Source organism: Gasterosteus aculeatus, chromosome 6 (assembly GCF_964276395.1).
Source record: "Gasterosteus aculeatus chromosome 6, fGasAcu3.hap1.1, whole genome shotgun sequence".
NCBI classification, from domain to species: Eukaryota; Metazoa; Chordata; class Actinopteri; order Perciformes; family Gasterosteidae; genus Gasterosteus; species Gasterosteus aculeatus.
Genome location: NC_135693.1, coordinates 3482985 through 3504674, shown reverse-complemented (window position 1 = coordinate 3504674; position 21690 = coordinate 3482985). Strand labels below are relative to the sequence as shown.

Here is a 21690-nt window from a genome sequence, read left to right as displayed (position 1 = left end):
AATCTTATTTTTTTGCATGATTTGTCCTAGTGGGAGCATGTAGATGTTGAATAAAGTCGGCCCTAAGATCGAACCTTGGGGAACTCCACACGTTACGTCGGTTGTTTCTGATACGAAGTCACCAATGGAAACAAAATAGTTCCTGTCTTGTAGATATGACCTGAACCAGCTTAAGACTGTGCCTGAGAGCCCCACCCAGTTTTCCAACCTGTCCAAAAGTATTGAGTGGTCGACAGTATCAAATGCAGCACTGAGGTCTAATAGCATTAATATTGAAGTTTTGCCAGAGTCTGTGTTAAGACAGATGTCATTTACAACTTTAATAAGGGCCGTCTCGGTGCTATGCTATGAAGAGGTCGAAATCCTGACTGGAAATTGTCGTGGCAGCCAGTTGAAGCCAGGAAGTGATTAAGTTGTTGTAGGACAACTTTCTCAATTATTTTACTTATGAAAGGTAGATTTGAAATTGGTCTGTAGTTGTTGATAATAGAGGCATCTAGGCTCTGCTTTTTTAGGAGAGGTTTAATAACTGCAGTTTTGAAAGCTTTTGGGAAATGGCCTGTCTGAATAGAGTTATTAACTATTTGCAATACAGTCAAAACATTCTTAAAGAAGTTGGTAGGTAGAGCATCAAGACAGCAGGTGGATGGTTTTAAATTTGTCACCGTTTCCACTAGAGTTTGAGAGTCTATGGCATTAAAGCTTGTCATCATTGCTGTGTTACTTTTGCCTGAATAGGGTGGTGATCCAACATTTTTGTTTGAGATATTAATGGCGGGTCTGATGCCTTCAATTTTATCAGTATAAAAGTACGCAAACTCATTGCATTTCTGTGTGGAATGGAGTTCAGGTGGTATTTGTGTTGGGGGGTTGGTCAGTCTGTCAACAGTTTCAAATAGGGTTTTTGCCTTATTAGTGTTGTTGTTAATGATGTTGGAGAAGAATGTTTCCCTAGCACTTTTTAAGTCTAAATTGTAGGCCCGGAGGCGCTCTTTATAGATCACATGTTGAGAGAGTTCAAATGTGTCTAAAAAAGTTATTTTGCACCCTTGTCATTCAAATCGTCAGTATGAAAATTAAAGTCACCAGTTATAACTAGACAGTCAAAGTCGGTAGAGATGCTAGACAATAATTCAGTAAAATCATCGAAAAAATGTGCAGAATATTTAGGTGGCCTGTAAATAATTAACAGGAGAACTCTGGGAGAACCTTTCAATACAACACAAAGATATTCAAATGATGGAAAATCACTAAGTGACATCTCACTCCCCATTCCCCTGAAATATATTTTTAAAAATAGCATCAACCCCTCCACCTCTTTTTCCAGATCTACATACATCAATAAAGTTATAGTTGGGGGGTGCTGCCTCAATCAGAATGCTTGCACTGTTATTTTGTTCTAGCCATGTTTCAGTTAAAAACATAAAATCAAGTTTAGAAGTGGTAATAAAATCATTGACTGAAAACGATTTGTCATTAAGAGACCTAACATTAAGCAGAGCCATCCTGATGGTGTTATTCACAGGCTTTGGGGTTGACTTTGAGCTGGAGAGAATAGGAATGAGATTTGTTAGATTAGCAGTGTGTCTAAATTTCGCAATGTTCACTCTTGGTGGTCACAACAGGAATGCAGAAGGTGCCATGTTTTGACGTAGGCGACCTTGGGTCTATAAACCGGCTATAATATGTGTTGAAGAGACATGGCTTAAACCAAGCATAGATTTTGTGATTCAGGGATATGTGTGCATAAGAGGGGATAGAGAACGGGGTAAGGGGGGAGGATGTGCTACCTTTTGTTAGGCAAGGAATTTCTTATCGAGAAATAGGAAAAGACCTAGAATATGTCGCTGTTGAAGTGTGAGTAGGAGATGAAAGTTTGATCGTGGTAAACTTCTACAATCCGTGTCAACAATTGGAGTTGGAAGCATTAGAGGCAATAAAGGGATTAGACAGTAGAAGGGTTATTTGGTGTGGTGATTTTAATGGGCATAGTACTCTCTGGAAAAGACTGATAGGAATGGATTGATAGTGGAGGAGGTGATGGACTCCTTGGGACTGGTATGTTTAAATGATGGGAGTTTCACATGAATTAATTACAACTCAGGTAAGGAGTTGATTTTAGACCTGACAATAGTATCACGGCCATTGGCAGGTATTTGTGTGTGGGAGGCATGGAAGCATTTAACTGTTGGAAGTGATCATTACCCTATTTTCTGTGGAGTAGGAAGAGGATGCAGGGTGGGGGCAGAAGATACAGCAGAAAGGTGGGTATTTGGAAAGGCTCAGTGGGATACATTTAGAGAAATTAGTGAATCAAGGTTTAAAGTTATAGATAGAGATCAGGATATATAAATATTTAATAGAAATGTGAGAGACGCAAGAAGAAGAAGGCCTTAGATAAGTTAACTTACTTATTGAGCTTATTGGGCAAAAACATTTATAATACTGGCGCTTTTTGCCCCCCTTTACGGGCTGTGGATCCTGGACTATATACTTTCCCATATATTCTAAAACCTTTAAACATCCCTAAATATTTCCACACACTGCACTCTGCACACTGCCCACCATAGCCTACTCTTTAGCTCAATAAGTAAGTTAATTTACCTAAGGCCTGCTTCGGCCAATCTCCTCTGAATCGTGCTGGATGACACACCAAACAGATCCGCGATTTCTCTGGTTGATAGACCGGACAACAAAGTTAGCCAGCTTATCGCCAGGAATATCCAGAGGCGGGCGTCCAGCAACTGTGTTTGTAGTACCAGCGCTAATGTTGACTTCATCAACTTGGACCTCTTCCCCACACACGCGGTGCTCAATCAGTCTTAAACAATTTAAAACTTTGTCGTCTATGTATACATCTTGAAGAGCACTTATCCGCCCTAGTATTTCCAAAAACCCTCAATATGTGTCAAAATCGTATCTGCAGAAAACCCATGTTGATCGATTTGATCTGCTAATGCTAGCATGCTACCTCGGAGCCCACCGATGTCTTCCATCATGTCAACACTCACGTCCATTGGTTGGGAGTGTAGGAGCTGGTGGACGAAATAGAAAAGAGGAGAGGGTAATGACAAGGCTAAGAAATGCCCATACTGGTCTTAACAGTTCCCTCTACGCTTGGGAAACATCGAAATGAAAGGTGCGAATACTGTCAAGAAGAGGAAACTGTGGACCATGTTTTGATGGCATGTCAGAGGTACGAGGCAGAGAGAGAAGTCCTGAGAAAGGGGCTAAGAGAGCTGGGAGAGGCAAATATAAGCGATATACTGAAGAGGGGCTTTAGGGACAAGTGTTGGGAACTGCTTTTGGCATATTTAGAATACAAGACTAATGAATAGAATTTTGAGAGTTTTTTGTTTTTTGTTTTGTTTTGTTTTTGATTTGGTTTAGTTCTAGTAGAGGTTTAATTTCCTTAAGCCCACACTCCAGGGGCCTCATTTATAAAACCTTGCGTGGGATTTGCGCCAGAAGTGGCGTACGGATGAAACATAGGACGTGTGTACGCACAGAAATAGTCAGACTTATTAAACCGTGCGCACACACGTCCTACGCAGTTTTCCCTTAATAAATCACAATCACTTCTAAATGCAGCGCAGCTTTTGCGGCTTCATGCCACGCCGATAGTTGCCCATATATAGTCTGTGGAACGCCCACAAATGAATATTCATCTATTGCGAACTCATGACAAACACTGAGAGGAAAACGAAGAAACGTAACTTCACTCGGTGTGAAGTCGAAATTATCATTGGCGAGGTGGAAAGGAGAAGTGAAATGCATTTTGGAGGGCACGGTATGGGCATTACTAATGCCAAAAAGGCACTTGAGTGGCAAAAGGTTGCAGAGCAACGCTGCAGCCTAACAACCTTGGACCATGGCCGAAATAAAGAAAAAATGGCCTGCAAAAAAAAAATGCAAAAAAGCGTTTAGCGCGCCATCGCCAAAGTGTGTCTGCCACGGGTGGGGAAAGGGGACACCGGAGCTGTCCCATCTTGATGAGAGACTGGCGGCAATGACTGGGGATTGGGGACAGGGTCTGAGCCAACATCAGCGTCAGGGGGTCGAGGCACGTTTGGAAGCTGTGCCACATTATGTAGCACAGCACATGCCAGCACGATTTTGCACACCTTTTCAAGAGTAGACAATAACCTTCCTCCAGTGCAGTCGAGGCAAGCATCTGTATCTGCCCTTAAAGGCCGATGGTGCGCTGCACTACAGCGCGAATCCCTCCATGTGCCACATCTTCTAAGAGCGCAAGATCAGCCTCTTCGCGTCATTACGCATTGTGATGGCATCATGGCAATTTATTACCGTCCATTTGATTGCATATGACAAGCAACAGCTGTGTTTTGAGGATGAATTGCAGAACATATTTCACTTTTCTTTGTGAAAATGTGTTAATTTGTATTTATGTTTGTTTTACGCTGCCGATCGATCAATCGGGTGTTCGTGTTATTTATGAGAGGCAGTATTGGCATTTATTTTACAACAGTCTAGTTTTACACTCTTTCACACACGTTTGCGTGTTTCTTGCATTTGCCGACGGTTCTCATTTCACCCGTTTTTGTGCGTACGCATGGGTCCGAGCTTGCGTGAAGGACCGCGCATTTTTCCATCAAGTTTGTTTTTTATAAATACTAATTATTGCGTAGAGAGCGGCGTACGCCTTATTTTGTGCGTACGCAACGTTTATAAATGAGGCCCCAGATCAGTGGGTGGCGGTAATGCACCCGAAAGCTGTTTGCCAACTGCCATAAAAAGCAAAAGAAGAAGAAGGCAGACCGGGAGAAGGAAGAACACCGTCAGCATGGGAGACGACCAGCAAGCATTATCGCTCTTTCACGCCTCCCCTCTGTTTTTTGCCTAGGACGTGTGATTGAGGACCCTGACCGGGATGAACCTTGTGTTGTTTTTGACCTTAACCCCTTCCCCAAAGTTATCAAGTCAAAGTATCATTCTTTTGTTATCTGACGAGTGTGTCTGTTCCTGAAATCTCGCCTCCACATCCCCTGGTTTGCCACAATACAAAAAACGTCTGCATAACACTGAATGTTTATGCAGAAAACATATATAGGGTTAGATCAGGGGTCTCAAACTCAAATCAGCTGCGGGCCAGATGCAGCCCACTTCAACCGAACGCGGGCCAGACTAGCGTCCGAACGGCATGGTCGACGGGGGGTGGGGTACGCCAAAGTCGGTACCCCACCCCCCGCGGCGGTCTGCCACACCGGAGTTTGAGACCCCTGTAATAAAGAGTGGAAGCTTTATTAAAACACTGATGTGTTATACTATGATAATAAATGCTTGTATAAACACAACTCACCTGTATCCTCTGCTGAAGCTGCTCAGTGGAGGGGGGGGGTGTCCTCCTGCCCCACGGCCCTCTCCTCCCCCTCAGGTTCCTGGTTCAGGGGTTGGTAGTAATATCCTCCATCGTTCTCCTCTTCCTCTCCATCCAGCTCCATCTCGGACCCCACCTCCCCCTCCTCCTCCTCCTCCTCCCCCCCACTCCACGCAGGCAGCATAGCTCCATCGGCTGGGCGCTCGCTCCCCCCCAGCTCATCCTCAGAGTTTGGTAAGACTCGCTCCGGTCCCATCGCTGAGCTCAACACTTCCATCCACAGACACACTGAGAGACAGACGGTTTGTCAACAACAATAACACAACTTAACACTCACTTTCAAAAGCAGTCATTGAACCCCACCCTGGGGGATCGGTCCGAATGAGACTACAACACTAGTCCTCCTTTAACTCAGCGGGGGAGACCTAAGGTCATGTGACCGTGGAATTCCTTTATAGCCAAACGTGAAGTTACGTGAATCGAAGCTGCGTAGTAATGGACGGAGACGCTCGTCGGTGACGTCAGATGCTTCATGTGTTGTTAGTGTGAGTCGTAAAGGAAAACTTTATTAAACGAGCGATGCTAACGGTTAGTCACATGATCACCTGCGCGAAAGAGGGCAGGAAACTGAATTTCACCCTCCTGCTCTCTGCACCTCGGCCGACACACACGACCCGCCCCCCATGTCAGTCACATGCATGCCACGTTCACTGGACAAGCACACAGTAGGAAACCAGAACATCATAACATGTCCCACACAGCAGCTGACAGTGGGGTTACAGTATAAAACTTGCGGGCCGCACTAACATTACACTTTCATATTAAGGATGGGGCCACAAAATATCGTCCCGAGGGCCGCAATTGGCCCGCGGGCTGCGAGTTTGAGACCCCTGGGTTAGATAATTCCATTCCATTAAATGTTATTCAGCTGACACTGCTTTTCCAAAGTGACTTACATTGCATTTGTTTAACCCATCCAACACAGTTGGAGTAGTGTGTAGCCGTAAGGGCGCCCAGGGAGCAGTTTGGGTTTGGTTGTCTTGCTCAAGGACACTTCGACATGGGGCATGGAGCAGCCAGAGTTTGAACCATCCTTGCGGTTCCCGGCGCACCTTCTACTCCATGCACCACGGTCGCCCAAAAAATAATGTTCCAAAACAGAAAGTGTTCTGTGAAAGACTGTTAAATGTTCTATCTTAACACCATACAGCAGAACTAGGTCGAGGGTGTGATTAAAACAATGAATAGGTTTCTGTACACTCCAATCGAATCCAACAATGAGAAAATGCAGTAACGAGACTGTCATTATCGACTTCCACATGAATATGAAAGTAACTCACAATAATTACTCTGTCCGTTTCAAGGATGAAACCTAATAAGAACTTCAGATAAAAATTCTGAATATGGAACTGGGTCCCTGCACACTACACCAAAGAGAACCGGCTGTGTTGATTTCCAGGTTGGGTGTGAAAGTCTGAGAATCAGGCTTTCAAATGAGTTATAAACTGGTTTAGGGTTCATTAAAAGGCTATAGTCAAAAATACCTGCTACTCCACCTCCTCTGCCTGTGGCTTGCAATCAAAAAGCCATTGTCAGCATAATAAAAGATTATGGCAAACATTTTGATCTATAATTGGATGTACTGGAAAAAAATCAACTTGAACTATTATATATTCTAAATATTCTTTCTTATGATGTCACCCCTCTTGACTACTGTAACTCCCTCTTGACCTGAGTTACACCTGAGTTAGTGAAGTTGACTGTATGTAGGCTATACATGGTTGAAATACATTTATTGTTATGCATGCATACACTTTCTCATTCATCAAAAAATGTTACAGAAACTACCGTTTTCAGCTTAAACAGGGAAAACATATGAATAAAGGTGGACTATGATGACCTTATATACCGTGTATGATTATGTATCAATATAATTTTACCTACAACCAACTTTCGCGGGAAATATTAGATTAATGGTACATATTTTATCTCGCAGGGGTGTTTTTGTTGTGGCATTATTTACTTCGTCAATGAAATCCTCTTTAGTTTGTAATCATATTTTTTGACACTTTAAATTGACATGCTTGTCACTACCTGTCTTTAATGGAATATACGTAGCTTCCAAAATACTAGAATATGTACACTCCAATCACACACCACCCTATTTTACATGCAGTAGTTTGGTCCAAACTGGCGCGAAATGAATAGCCCCGCCCAAGAAATACACCACTTTCTGAGTCAAGTGGGCCGAACTCCTGTACAAAACAGTGGAAGTAAAGCCTGGAAAATAAATCTTCACGTGAGCTTCTCAACCCAGTTCCCGCGTGAGTGGTTTTATTCTGAAAGGAAGGGACCGGAGGTGGGCTGCTTGTTCATAGGCGCTTCTTGCGCTTCAGCACCACAAGCTGTGCTGTCTGCAGAGTAGCAGAGTGGACTCAGTGGACTTACTAGAAACGTTATCTTAGTGTCGCATGCGAAAATATTTGTATATCATTAGTTTACTTTTGATGCCCACCCCCCTGCTCACTCGGAAACGACCGTAACACCCAGCAGCTAGCGTTGGTTAGCTAGCGTCACTTTAGACCAAGTTAACGTTGACGTTAGCTGAGCTCCCTGTGAGTCACCTGCTCGTAAAACGGCGACCCACGTTGCTATTTTGTTGAGCAAAAAAAAGCAAATTGGTCTGTAACCGCAACGCTGTCGCATTTTCGTTAGCACTGTTGCTGTTGGCTACGATGAGCTGGTAAGTTCTCGTTTTTTCATTGACCGATTGCAACAAATGTACCGGTGCAATTAATACTGCGGTCATGTGGACCACATTACGAAATGAAATGCACCTCTATTCATGGCTTTACGGTTCGGGGGTTTGTACAGCCGAAAGGGCCTTGTTCATAATTTCCCAATCATTGAACTGTTTTCAAAGCAGATCCTTAAAAGGTTACACTTTATTTTCACTTGATTGTTGTTCACGATTACTTCCTACATCCCCGTATATTCTACTGCAATTTTGGAGAAAAATAATGCTAAAGTCAGCAATTTCCCAATCTTTTGAACTGTTAAATGTGTTTAAAGCAGATCTTTAAACGTTATTCTATTTTCACTGGACTGTTGTTAAATAGGATCTCCTCTATGTCCTTGTCTATCTTAATGATATTTTACTGTACAGGTTTTGAGAATTTTGAGAAAAAGATCATTTCATCTCAGTGGGTCCCATGTCTCCTTCAGTGCAGAGCCCAGGATGTGTGGTGCGGGGCCCCTGTCGGGCCCTTGATATAGTGGTGAAAGACTAATCAAACTCAAGAGTCTCGCAGGGGTAGAGAGGGTGCACTGGGAACCTCAAGGTTGGTGGTTCGAGTCCCGGCTGCCCCATGTCCCAAGTCGAAGTGTCCCTGAGTAAGACACCTAACCCCTAATTTCTCCCCGGGCTTGGGTTAATCGTGGGTTAAAGATGTAATGTAAGTCGCTTTGGATAAAAGTGTCAGCTAAATTACCTGTAATGTAATGATTAGGACGTCTTTGGCTGAAATGATCTCAACCTATTCCTCAAACTTGAAATGGGTAAGAAGGCTCGCTGGTTTGTGGAATGAAAGCCGTCTAGTGGGCCACTTTTGGTAAGCAGGTCAGTCGGTTCTAAGAGATGGGCAAACGCTGTTCGGAAGGGTGGTCCAATGGCCTACTTTCGACCCCGGCTGATTTAAAAGGTTCAGATCCCCATGCTCTATGCAGTGACTCAAGTGATTTCCGAAAAGCTGGCTGGAGCCCTCGGGAGTTTTCCTTGCGAACGGAAGAGCGCCTTGGAATGGATTGGCCCAGAGAGAGGGACCTGCTGGAAAGTGTTGCGGTTCCAGCGGCAAACCATGAGCTCTCGCTGGCCCTTGAAGATCCAAAGAAAATCTTGCTCTAGGCCGTACCCATATCTGCAGCAGGTCTCCAAGGTGAACAGCCTATGGCTTGTGAAATCAAGGGAAGTTGCCAAATCAGATCCTTAACTTCTGGGATAAGGATTGACTAAGGGCTGGGCTGGGGGAGCAATCGCTCTCCTTGCTGCCAAAAGCGTGTCTTGTAGCTCCCGACAGTGAGGGCTCTTGTGGGAACCCCCCAGCTACGGTGCTCCTCGAACCGCGGGGGGATAGCTTCGGCTGGCGCCTAGGAGCTCACTTAGAACTGGTGTGGACCAGGGGAATCCAACTGTTGGATTAAAGCAAAGCAAAGCAAAGCATTCCAGCAGCTGGGTTTCAGGGCATATGCAGATGGTTCATGCGGGCGAGCACGGTGCTACCTGCTGAGGCCGGCTTTGTTAGAAATTCGTCTGGAAACGGAGTGGCCGAGTGAGGTGATAATTAACTGGGGTTCTAGTACGGGAGGCTCATATCTTCTCCCAGCACCGGGTTTGCTGCATAGCGAGTCCCAGTGCTGGCTCTTGTATAGGACCAGTTACAGCGCAAGGACAATTACTGCCATGGGGCATTCGCATCCGCAGCCTCGTACCTGGTCGAAGTAGTGGGTCGGCCCACGGAGAGTCTGGCAACAAACATTACCATGCAGGTGAGAGGGGAGACGGACCCTCTTTTACCTAGCTATTGATCCACTGACTCTTATAAGGATTGCAGCCTCCCGTAAAGGCAAAGGCCACTACTACGATTGCAACTGGGGACAACATTCCAATTTTTAAGGATCTGTTTTAAAAGAGTGGGAATGTAATGAATATAATGTAATTTCAGCTTACCTCACCTTTTAATTATCTCAAACTGTACCGTCAAAATATCATGAACCTAGAGACTACAGGGGCAAAGAGGAGGTCCTGACTTTTTAAGAATCTGCTTTGAAAAACTTGTTGAGCCTTGGTTCTGATTTGTGTCCTTCGTCTGGCTTACAGTATGAAGGAAGAAGTTCGCAGCGGGTCTCCTCTCTTCCCCAAGCCTGACGAGTCTGAGGAGCCGCTGGGCACGGCCATGGAGACAGGAGTTGCTGCAGCAGGTCAGTCAAATGGTCCCCCTGCTAAACCCCACGGTTTAAGAAAATAATCCTTTAAATCCATTAACGTCATAAGTTTCCACAAATGATATGTTTCAATCCCTAAATGACATATAATCCTAGCCAATATTTGCAGTTTCCAGAACAATCTCTTGAGAAAGCCTAATCATAATCGTTCCATTCTTTTATTCTAATTGGACTCAAAAGTCTTTACAGAGAGAATGTGGGATAACTGTTACAGCCATGATAATACCTTATTTGCCATGTTTTTCATTTTGAGATAATTGCCTTTTTTTCAGATATCCTTAGTAAAATGACTAATGGAGGTGAATGGGATGGGAAACACATCATAAACCTTGGTGTTTTGGGCTAGACATTTCTGAAATTCTACTGCAGCTCGACAATCACTTTTGTTCTTTTGAAGACATCAACGTGAAAAGTGAGAGAATGACATCTGAGGGGGTTGTCACCAAAGAAATGGAGGAAGAAGAGAAGAAGCTGATGGAGGAAGGGGAGAGGAGAGAAGAAGAGATGATGAAAAAGGTGTGGTTCTTATCTATTCCTCACAGTTTAAGTTCTCCTGTTTGTCTAAAGCTTGCTATTGAATTAACCATATCAAAAGCTACCAAAAGCTCTCGCGTATCAGACCGAATGCTGAAAGGGGGAGGATGACGGCGACTGTACAGCTGCTTTTCATTTTATTTGAGTTACACTGACTAAAACATTCTTATCAGCATTGTTATTTATGTATTCAATAGTTTTTGAATAGGCTACATAGTGGCTCATAGCTAATGTGAGGAAGCTCAACAGCACATTTTCATTCTATTCTATATTGCTGTAAAACACCTCCCAATTATTCTTTCTTTTCCTGCCAAGATAACATTTGAACACATGATGATAGCAATCGCTTTGCCCAAAATGAAAGTCTCAAACGCATCCTCCGTTATCGTTAGCTTTTAGCACAGTCATGTAGCATGAAGAAATGTATGAAGGACCAGCTAACGCTACATTTTCTCACTTTTTCATGTATACACAGGGATTTCACAAATCTTTGGTCATGGAATCCATTAGTCAATCTGTATGAACTCTGTACTTAACAAACGTGTAGGAGAACCTCAAAGTATTAAAGTCCTCCTGGTATCGGCTCAAAGTGTGCTTTCATCTTCTAGGCCTTGCAAGCGCAGGAGAGGGAATCCCACGACATGCGGTTCAAGAGGCTCCAGCATTTGCTGCAGAAGAGCAACATCTACTCCAAATTCCTGTTGACTAAGATGGAGCAGCAACAGAGGGAGGTGTGTGTGTTTGCTGTTCAGTGTTTGTATCGCCGCCTTCTGGCTACATTTTTCATCTCACTCAATTTATTTTATCTGCAGGAGAACCTCAAGAAGGAGCGCTGTGGAAAGAAGACAAAGAAGGTGAGGGGAGCTTTACTGGCCAGAAAGCAGATATTGTAGTTCATCATTAAAGTATTTTTCTGTACTCATAGATTTGTATTTGTCTTCTTTAAATGCAGAACAAAAACCGTACCGAGCCAGAGAAAGGTGAGTAGATCTTCTGATATCTGCGCTGATGCTGGATATAGTGTTAAATGCACCAGTGAACACCAGCTCTAAGATATGAAGGGAATGTTTGTTGACCCTGTTCCCCGTTGCGCCAGATAAAAAGAGAAAGAGGGAGGACGACTACAAAATAGCAGACGTCATGTCAAAAGAAGTAAGGCCTCGTTGGACCTTTTTTGCATGTTTTGCAGATTTGACATTTACTGATCAGCTCATGGGTTCTGCTTCATTTTTGTCTTCCAGGAAATCCTGTCGCAATCAAAGAAGAAAAAAGTGGAGGACGTGGTAATGCGTCATTTTATCGTTTCAACATGTCAAATAGGGATGTCCAATATGTCAAATATACCCTGACACTTTGTCTTACTACTATTTCTCTATATATTTCTCTGTACATTCTCGGTAGCCCAAAAATGTAACTAAACCTGACACTTCTTACTAGGGCTGCAACTAACGATTATTTTGATAATCAATTAATCGGTCGATTATTTCTTCGATGAATCGGATTTAAAAAAAAAAATTCCAACCCTTTATTCTAAAACAGAACCTCAAATTAGTCAGAACTAGTTCTCTATACTACACTCACAAACACACCCTCATGTTCACTTGAAGCATATTCATTAAATTATTACCATCATTGTAGTGCAAGTTAAGTAAATGCATACAGCTAAAAAACAACCAAGTGCTATAAGATGAATTTAAAATGGCATTTGTAAATAAATGCATTAGAGACTTCTTAGTTGATTTAATGGATCACCATGTGTCTCCCTTTACAGGCATAACATCAACTACCGTATAACCCACAGTATATGCGCAAGCGCACTGGACTACCATATATGACAGCATTAAAAAGTACAACACACACAAATATATTTGTCAACAATAACCGATATGGGACCAAGCACAAAATATCAGACAACACATTGAAAAATGAATGGTCCAAAAGAGGCGAGTAAATAAAAATGTGTCTTAGTCTTGCTAACTGCTTTACTGCTCTTATTAGCGAGCTAACGCTAGCTTGATCAGCTGGATGACGAGTAAACATGAGGCTTGTTACGTCAAAACGGGACAACGTGGACCGGGACCCCCCACGCTCGCACACCTTAGACGACTAGTCGAACAGACATCTCTCCCTGTGTCATGTGACTCACAACAACTGCCGGCTGCTCTTTCCTCTACGTCGGCTCGACGCCTTTATTTTTGCTCCGCGCGCATCTCCGCAACTCATTGAGTGACGTAATAATCGCACGACACAACGAATCGATAATGAAATTCGTTGCCAACGCTTTTAATAATCGATTTTATCGATTCGTTGTTGCAGCCCTACTTCTTACGCCAGTACACTCGTTTTTTCACGGTGTCTTAACTCGAGCTCACACAGGAAGACACTGTCGACATAGAAATGCAGACTGACCGTGCACTTTAGAAGGATGATGAACAATCGGGTGATCAGGGCTGGTTTTGGCGACATTGCAATCGTTCACTGTCTAATGCTAATTTTGCATACCATTCATTCCAAGATATGTAATAATCCAGTGCAGGGAATGGCAGCGTAGACTTTATACAAAAGTCAGTTCATTGAACGTGACGTATCCAGCCTTCTATTGTCAGGACAAGGCGCCACTCCTGAAGAAACTTGATGCCGAGGACATCGAGAAGATGTGCGACTCCAACCAAGACATCAAGAACCGCCTGTCTGAGGCGGTACGAGACAACGCCCAGCAGCTCCTGGATCCCCACAGGAGGGTGGCCGACCAGCCGGTGCCTGCCAAGCAGCCGCTGCTTTTTACCGGGGGGGTCATGAGGTCGTACCAGATAGAGGGCACGGAGTGGCTGAGGGTGAGCGGTCCACCGACAGCAAGTCTATTTAGTTGGAGGTGATGATGGTAAACTCTAGTTTCTTTCAGATGCTGTGGGAGAACGGCATCAACGGAATCCTAGCTGACGAGATGGGCCTGGGGAAGACCGTCCAGTGCATTGCTCATATCGCCATGATGATAGAGAAGAAAGTGATGGGCCCCTTCCTGGTGGTGGCCCCTCTCTCCACACTGCCTAACTGGATGAGTGAATTCAAGCGCTTCACGCCAGAGGTAGAGGGTGACCCTTGCATCCCGTCTCGTGGAGAAGAGGATGACCTTTCTTCGTTGGTGTGAACAAAATAGAGCCGTCAGTCTGTGGTTTGTTTGTCTCAGGTATCGGTGCTGCTCTACCATGGCCCCCAGCCAGACAGAGCCAAAGTTCTGAAGCAGATCCACAGACCTCAGGGGGCCCTCAGCATGTGCCCTGTGGTGCTCACCTCATTTGAAATCGCCATGATAGACAGAAAGTCGCTACAGGTAGGATCCCTGCGTGTCCTTTACCTCACCGCTATTATACAACCTTCCTGTCCATGAGCTTTTATAGGAAGTCTCGTGGGTAGTCTCACTGTTTTCTGATGTTTTAGAGACCGAACCATCAATCTAGAAAACCGGTTAAATATTCTAAATAATTGAGCCTTTCACTGTTCTGGGGAGTGTTGTGTAAGAAGCCGCTTCATGTCCATACTGTTCATGCTCCGCTGTAGCGCTTCCAGTGGAAGTACCTGATCGTGGATGAGGGCCACAGGATCAAAAACCTCAACTGCCGGCTGGTGCGGGAGCTGAAGATGCTGCCCACCGACAACAAGCTGCTGCTGACCGGCACTCCACTGCAGAACAACCTGGCCGAGCTCTGGTCCCTCCTCAACTTCCTCCTGCCAGAAGTCTTTGACGACCTCAGGAGGTGTGTCTGTGGAAATCTGTATCAGAGTCTTGTATCTTCTTTAAAACCGCTTCAAATGTTTGACTCTAGAATGACTAGCCACACACTAAACCACGCATCAGCACCAGCATTGCTCTGATTGCTTTTTATTTTGGGTCGTTGTGGCGCAAGGGTTAGAGAAGGTGTGCTGGGAAGCACAAGGTTGTTGGTTCGAGTCCAGGCTCCCCATGTTCTATGTCGAAGTGTCCCTTAACCCCTAAGGGTTACAAGGGTAACAAGACACTTAACCCCTAATTGCTCCCCAGGCAAAAATGTAAAAAAGGCCATGGGTTTAAAGTGTAATGTAAGTCGCTTTGGCTAAAAGCGTCTGCTAAATGACCTGTAATGTAATGTAATATTTGTGCTGCTGTCTGTCTGACCAAAAGAAGGATGTCAGCAACTTTGAGTAAATGAGCTTTGTCACCGCTCTCCCGACCTCCATCTTCTCCTGGTCCAACCCTTCTGACCGTCTTCTTCTCCTGGACCAACAACATATGAAGGATCTGTGTGGAGCCAAAAGTCTCTGTGGCTATGCATCCTGCTCAACTCTGTCCCGCCGGCTTTTTAGCGGTCAAATTAGATGCAAAAGGTTTCTCTTGTAACCGGGCACTGCTCAAAGGGGTTATTTTGGATGTGACCTCTCTGATTCATCTTGAGGTCCCCACATCTGTAACCCTTATCGATCTGTCTGCCGTGCAGCTTCGAGTCGTGGTTTGACATCAGCACCATCAGTGAGGCGGAGAACGTGATCGCTACTGAACGTGAGCAGAACATCCTGAGCATGCTGCACCAGGTCAGTCCCCACGAAGGGAGGCCGCACACTGCAGTTAAGGCTACCAGTGCGATGACTTTGAACTGCTGTCATGTTTTAATATAAAAGCGTTAGATTGCATGCATTATGGATGTATATTTATATATTTTTATACCGTAATATAAGTAGCATGTGATAAACTACATTTTACATGTTGACTCTGGAAGAAAAGAAGAAAAGTGCCTTGTCATCGTTTCAGATCCTGACTCCGTTCCTGCTGAGGAGGTTGAAGTCTGACGTGGCGCTGGAGGTTCCTCCGAAGAAGGAGATCATTGTGTACGCACCTCTGACAGCCAAGCAGGAGGCCTTCTACACCGCCACGGTCAACAAAACCCTCGCCAAGATGCTGGGCCAGGAAAAGGTCTGAGGACTCTAGATTGGTCTCTGTGGCTTCTGCCTCAATCACTTTTCAACCTCTTCCCATGTCGCCTGATCAGCTGATGTTGGTTAATGGCAGATACATGCTGATGATACTTTGTGAAGATAGTTTCTTTGATGTCAGTTATGAAAGCAGCAATTGGACTCTTGCTTCATCACTCTCACAGTCCGAGAGAGAAAGCCGAATGACCCGAATCCCGTTTATCTGTTCAGACGGAGGCTCCCGTGGTGTTTAAGTCCAGCGGGCGGCCCAAGCGCCACACCTCCGTGGTGAACTACAAAGAGAGGCATGGGGACACGCTGCATGACCTGGAGAAATATCTGGAGAAGGTCCAGAAGGAGCAGGAGCAGAGGTCAGCGCCTCCCAGCTGGGTTTCATTTCTCTACCTTATTGTCTGTTTTGTCTTCAGTTTCATAAACTGTCTGTTGGAAAGGCGCTGGTGCTGGCGGCCATGCTTTTAAGACTCTTCTACAGCAGCGGTTCCCAAACTCAAGAATGCCCGCGGCCCAATTTGAAATCTGAAAATCTTTCGCAGCCCACCCAAACCTTTAATCACAACTCTGATCAAAACATAATGAATAAACAACCTTAAGAATTTAACCAAAATCAAACATCCGCGAGCAAAAGTTTGTCTCCGCGAGGTATTTGCTTGCTTGCGAAACGTGAACTTTGTTGCTTGCGAGGAGAATATCTGCTCGCGCTCGAAGGAGTTTTCTACGCGCTCGCTGTTTTTCTTTTTGACAGTAAGGTGGAGACGGTGCTTTCAGGGTCCGATCGATGCCGCGAGGTGCGTCCGCTCCCGCCGCCCCCCCCCCCCCACCACCCACGCCTTAAATCTTCGACTTCTTTTAGAATAACTTATTTCCCCCGTTAAGATGGTTCAGCTACTGTAGAGAAAAGGGCACCGTCTCTCGCTCTTTAATCTCATGAAGTGCTCGGCGAGAACGACCGCTTTGTTTCTCCGACGCGCCCTGAAACAAGCTCCATATCTCACGCGCTTGAGTGCCCGCTCAGCATATCGCCGTCGTAGACCGAGCTTTGGCATGTTTGGCAGAGCGCCTTGAGCGCCGTGTACAACCAGTATGGATCAACCGATTAACCAATTGATCCATATACATAAGGCGCTCCAGATTATAAGGCACTGTCGTTTTTTGAGGAAATTAAAGCCTTTTAAGTGTGCCTTGGAGTGCGGAAAATGCGGTATTTACTTTAATACTACAAGAGGGCGCCAAGAGCAGCCGTTTCAAGCGAGAGCCTTATTGTTTTATTAATCTGTCCGTTTAAATTGTTTATTGTTTGCTTATTATTTATTAATTGCTTAATCAATTAATGTTTCACATAACTAATGTGCGGCATCATAAATATTTTTATATTAATTTCAAACTTTTAAAAAATGAAAATAATAATAAAAAACTATTTATTGTAAATGACCTCTCGGAGCCCACCTGCAGGCCCACACTTTGGGAATCGCTGTTCTACAGACATGATAATGATAATGACATGAAAATTGAATAGCATACAGTGTCCAACAAAGGATAGAAGTTACCTTTTAGAACAACGCAGAAGGCCGGCGGTTGTTTCTTATGTAAATATCAGTCAAATTAATTCTATTCAGGACGACCGGAGGCCTTATAGCTTCAAAGTACATCCCGCATCCGGTTACAAAAGGTCCGGCCCCACAGTTGGGAACTTACTTTAAGCTTATGGGAGGTTGCTAAGCAACAGTTTCAAAACTGCTTGAACTTGGGACATCTCCTCAGTCCATCGTCTCTGGGAGCTCTCTGCCGGCCTCTCCTCATTTTACCGGTCCGCTCTCATCCACTGCCGCCACACATATGTTCATGCCCGGTCGCGTGTAACCGTAACGCAACTCCTCTCCTCCAGCTCGTCCCCGGTGGTGGCTATCCAGAGCCCGCTGGACGCCCTGATCAACCTAAAGCTGCAGAACATTCTCATGCTGCTGAAGAGGACGTGTAACCACCCCTACCTGGTGGAGTATCCGCTGGACCCCGCCACGCAGACGTTCAAGGTAACGCACAGCTGCAGGTGCCCTTTGAACCCCATCCCCTGCCACAGGCGTTACATATGAGACATGTTTGCCATTGCTTTAGATGAAAAGTTCAATTTAGAGTTATGATATTGACCACCGAAAAGCTTTACACAGATCTAAAAATCGTTTCATCTTCACACAACTTGTGCGTTCCCTTTTGCAGATTGACGAGCAGCTGGTGCGGAGCTCCGGGAAGTTTTTGATCCTGGACCGACTGCTGCCTGCACTGAAGGAGCGGGGGCACAAGGTGAGCTGGGACCCCCCACAAAGTGTCTCAAGCCAACGATGGGCGGGTGGTCTCTTCTGTTACTGTACTTCGTACCTTCAACCCCTGCTAAGTCTGCTAGTTCAGTTAAACAGAAATCCCGTATGCCCCTGTTCTCTATCAAAATCTGTGCGAGTGACTTTAAAATAAAAATGCCAAACAATAGTCGCACCAGCTTTTCTCCCCCGGGGTGTTTTCCACATTTTGTTATGTTACATCCTTATTCCAAAATGGATTACATTTTTTCCCTCACAATTACACACAACATCCCATAATGACAAAGTGAAATAAGCTTCATCAAATTTATTAAAAATAGTGGATGAAAATATAACTTGTAGTATATTCACAGCCTTTGCTCATTGCTTTGTTTGAGCGCCTGTGGCAGCAATTAAAGTCTTCTGGCATGTCATGCTACAAGCTTGGCACACTTGTTTCTGGGCAGTTTCTCTTTCATGTTCCGTCAGGTTTGATAGGGAACCCTATAATCCATAAAGCAATCACAGAGCTTTTTTTTGCAATGGAGATTGCAAGAAAAAATTGTGTCTGTCCCACTTTGAGTCTTTTGTATGACTGACTTGTCGTTTCAATGCAGGTTCTGATCTTCAGTCAGATGACGTCCATCCTGGACATCCTGATGGATTACTGCTACCTGCGGGGCTTCCAGTATAGCCGGCTGGACGGCACCATGTCCTACTCCGACCGGGCCGAGAATGTGAGTTTTGAAACCACAAGCTCAGCGGATGTCTGGTAGTTTTTAATAATTACTAAAATCACAGAGTTGTTTATGCCCCCCACCTCTCAGATGGACAAGTTCTCCAAAGATCCCGAGGTGTTCCTTTTTCTACTTAGCACCAGAGCCGGAGGACTCGGGATCAACCTGACGGCCGCCGACACAGTCATCATCTTTGACAGTGACTGGGTGGGTGCAGACGAACAAATCAAACTTCCTCAATTTGTTTAGTAAAGTCTGTGTTCTGATGCTTCGCGCCACCTTCTCAGAACCCCCAGGCCGACCTGCAGGCTCAGGACCGCTGCCACCGAATTGGGCAGACCAAGCCGGTGGTGGTGTACCGGCTGGTCACGGCCAATACCATCGACCAGAAGATCCTGGAGAGGGCCTCGGCCAAGAGAAAGCTGGAGCAGATGGTCATCCACAAAAGTGAGTATCAAAAGTGGTGTGCGTGTGTGCGTGCGTGTGCGCGTGCGTGTGTGTGTGTGTGTGTAATTTTTTTTGTGGCTCAAGGTGGTGCCACGGCCCATTGCATGGACCAGCTGCCTCCTGAGAGCCTTTTTTTTTTTTTTTAACCAGAGGTGGCCTCTTCAACAATGAATTTAATGTCCTAAACTTGTTTTGTTACTGTTAGTTTAAGCTCCATTCAGATATCATTTATTCTTAGTATTGAACATGGTTTGAGCTGACAACAGAAGTAAGATGGTTTTTTCCACAGATAAGTTCAAAGGTGTGAGGGCGGAGCTCAGCCACAGTAAGAGCTGCATTGATCTAGACGAGCTGAAGTCAATGCTCAAAGCCAGAAGCACAGAGAAGTAAGGACTACTCTACCTTCCGTTTCAGCTTGTATGTTTTTACATTGTACCTCTTACACCGACATGGGGGTTAACGTTCATCTTTGTCCCACTCAGGGAGGTGAAAGCATCGACAGGGAAAGTGATCAGCGACAAGGACCTGCTGCTCTTGCTGGATCGCAGCGACTTGCTCGGTGAGGAGATGTGTGTACCGAGCAGAAGCTCTCCGTGTCCGCGTTCCATGGGTCATGCAGTGTTTCCCACAGATCCAATGTCAATGTGTGGGGGCTGACCGGGGGAGGGGGGTTCGTACTAAAACACACATCACTAGTTGCTGTTACAGCCTACATGCGCAAAGTCTGCAACTTCTGTCAGAGCAATGGATTTTGCGGGGCTTACTAAAAAAAAGACACGTGCACGAGGTGTGTGTGTGTGACAGGGACTGAGGGAGAGCAGGGAAAGGAAATGCAGCTGAAGGAATACGCTGCGTGATTTAAATAGCGTTTAAAAATGTTCTATGTGTCGGGAGAACACTGGGTCATGTTTTTTTAAATCACTCGTCTCTGTTTTCTACCTGCATTAAAAGAGAAATTGAGTGGTATTAAATCCTGCATCTGGCTTCATTTCCTTTTGATGCCTCATTCAATTGTGATATTGAGCGATGGGTCTCTGTTTAATATGGAACCACTTTTGGGGTTGCTTTTTGTCCCTTCCTACAAACGAATGAGGCCGTTAACAGTAGTCGCAAAAACATGTGAGCTGATGAAAGTACTACTTGTGTTTTCAGGAAAAGCAAAGCAGAGCGGGAAGAAGGAAAAGGTGGGAGTCTTCAGAGTGGTCGATGGCAAGGACTCGTCGGAGATTGTGTTGACCTGAGGACCCTCGGGGGCCTCATGTGGACTTGGGATGACAGTTCCCTCTGAAAACAAAAGAAAGCTGAAGGTGCACCCAGATAGCAGGAAATATCCTGAAACTGCGGTTTGTTGAGCAAGCGTCTCCTCAGGCTACAAAAGTATTGTATGTGTAACCACTAAATTCTTTTGAAGTTGTGTCTTGTTTGGGTGTTTGACAGACGTTGCCGTTGTTTCAGTCAGTTTCATGCTAGAAGATCACAAAAAGAGATTCTGTTTGCTGCAATTCAAATGTGTGAAAACTGCTGGATGGAAGCTTTCATACACTTTTTTTAAATTTTTTTTTAGGAAGTTCATATAGAACATGACTATTTTTGGCTTGGATTTGCTTTTGCTTCTGGTGTTCTCTTAATGTGTTCTGCCAGATGTAGTAACACGTTCTAGTCGGTTAGTCAAAAACGTTCAATTAATGTTGTAATGGCACTTTCTTGCAGGTTGGGCATACATGTTCTTTTGTGTTTTTATATGAATAAAGTACGATTTCATCATTTTCGTGTTGTGTTGGTCAAGTTTCTGTTGCGTAGAAACCCATTTTTCCTTGAAGCAACGTTCCAAAAAACACCTGCCATGACGCTAAAAAAATAATTTTATTTTCTGCTGGGATTTTTTTATTTGATAATTCAATGTTTGCGGTTGTAATTTGTTTTTCGTTCACGGCCGTGCTGAGAACCTATATAGGTGTTGTATGTGTGTAGCAGAGTCCTGGACTGTTAAACTAGTGATGTTCATAGTCATTGTCTTCCAACATAATGTAGTTGTTAAAACTGCTTATTTTTGTCAACCATTCATGCGCAAACTGATGGATCTCATGGTTGAAGGAGAGGAGTGAGGCAGACAGAGAAACACTGGAATGCATACACTGGTACATTAAGACTCTGGCACTGTAATCTTCGGACTTTTTTTAATTTATTTTTTTACAAAATCAAGGTTTGGCGTGTTTACAATGTATCTTAACCGCTCTTGAACATATCTAAGTAACACAAGGAAAAGGCTACAGTAGGAGTGTGACGTGACCGTCCAATGTGCTTTGTAGTTTTGTTTCATGCTATGTACATTCCAGCCCTACAGGATCCGTTGCTGGGAATCAGGGTGTGGCCTCAAAGC

The 21690-nt window shown here is 44.7% G+C and overlaps 1 protein-coding gene across 1 annotated transcript; it reads left to right on the top strand.

Moving 5' to 3' along the window:
* Positions 1–7582: 7582 nt before the first annotated feature.
* Positions 7583–21076, top strand: hells (helicase, lymphoid specific). The gene is made up of 23 exons (XM_040179114.2): positions 7583–8081; positions 10215–10315; positions 10737–10855; positions 11482–11604; positions 11686–11727; positions 11826–11853; positions 11970–12025; positions 12115–12156; positions 13480–13707; positions 13776–13958; positions 14061–14204; positions 14432–14628; positions 15346–15439; positions 15657–15818; positions 16049–16188; positions 17721–17865; positions 18050–18133; positions 18744–18863; positions 18954–19070; positions 19151–19310; positions 19600–19696; positions 19793–19869; positions 20463–21076. The coding sequence occupies exons 1-23, from the start codon at positions 8074–8076 to the stop codon at positions 20549–20551; spliced, it is 2556 nt and encodes an 851-aa protein (XP_040035048.2). The 5' UTR covers positions 7583–8073; the 3' UTR covers positions 20552–21076.
* Positions 21077–21690: the final 614 nt, after the last annotated feature.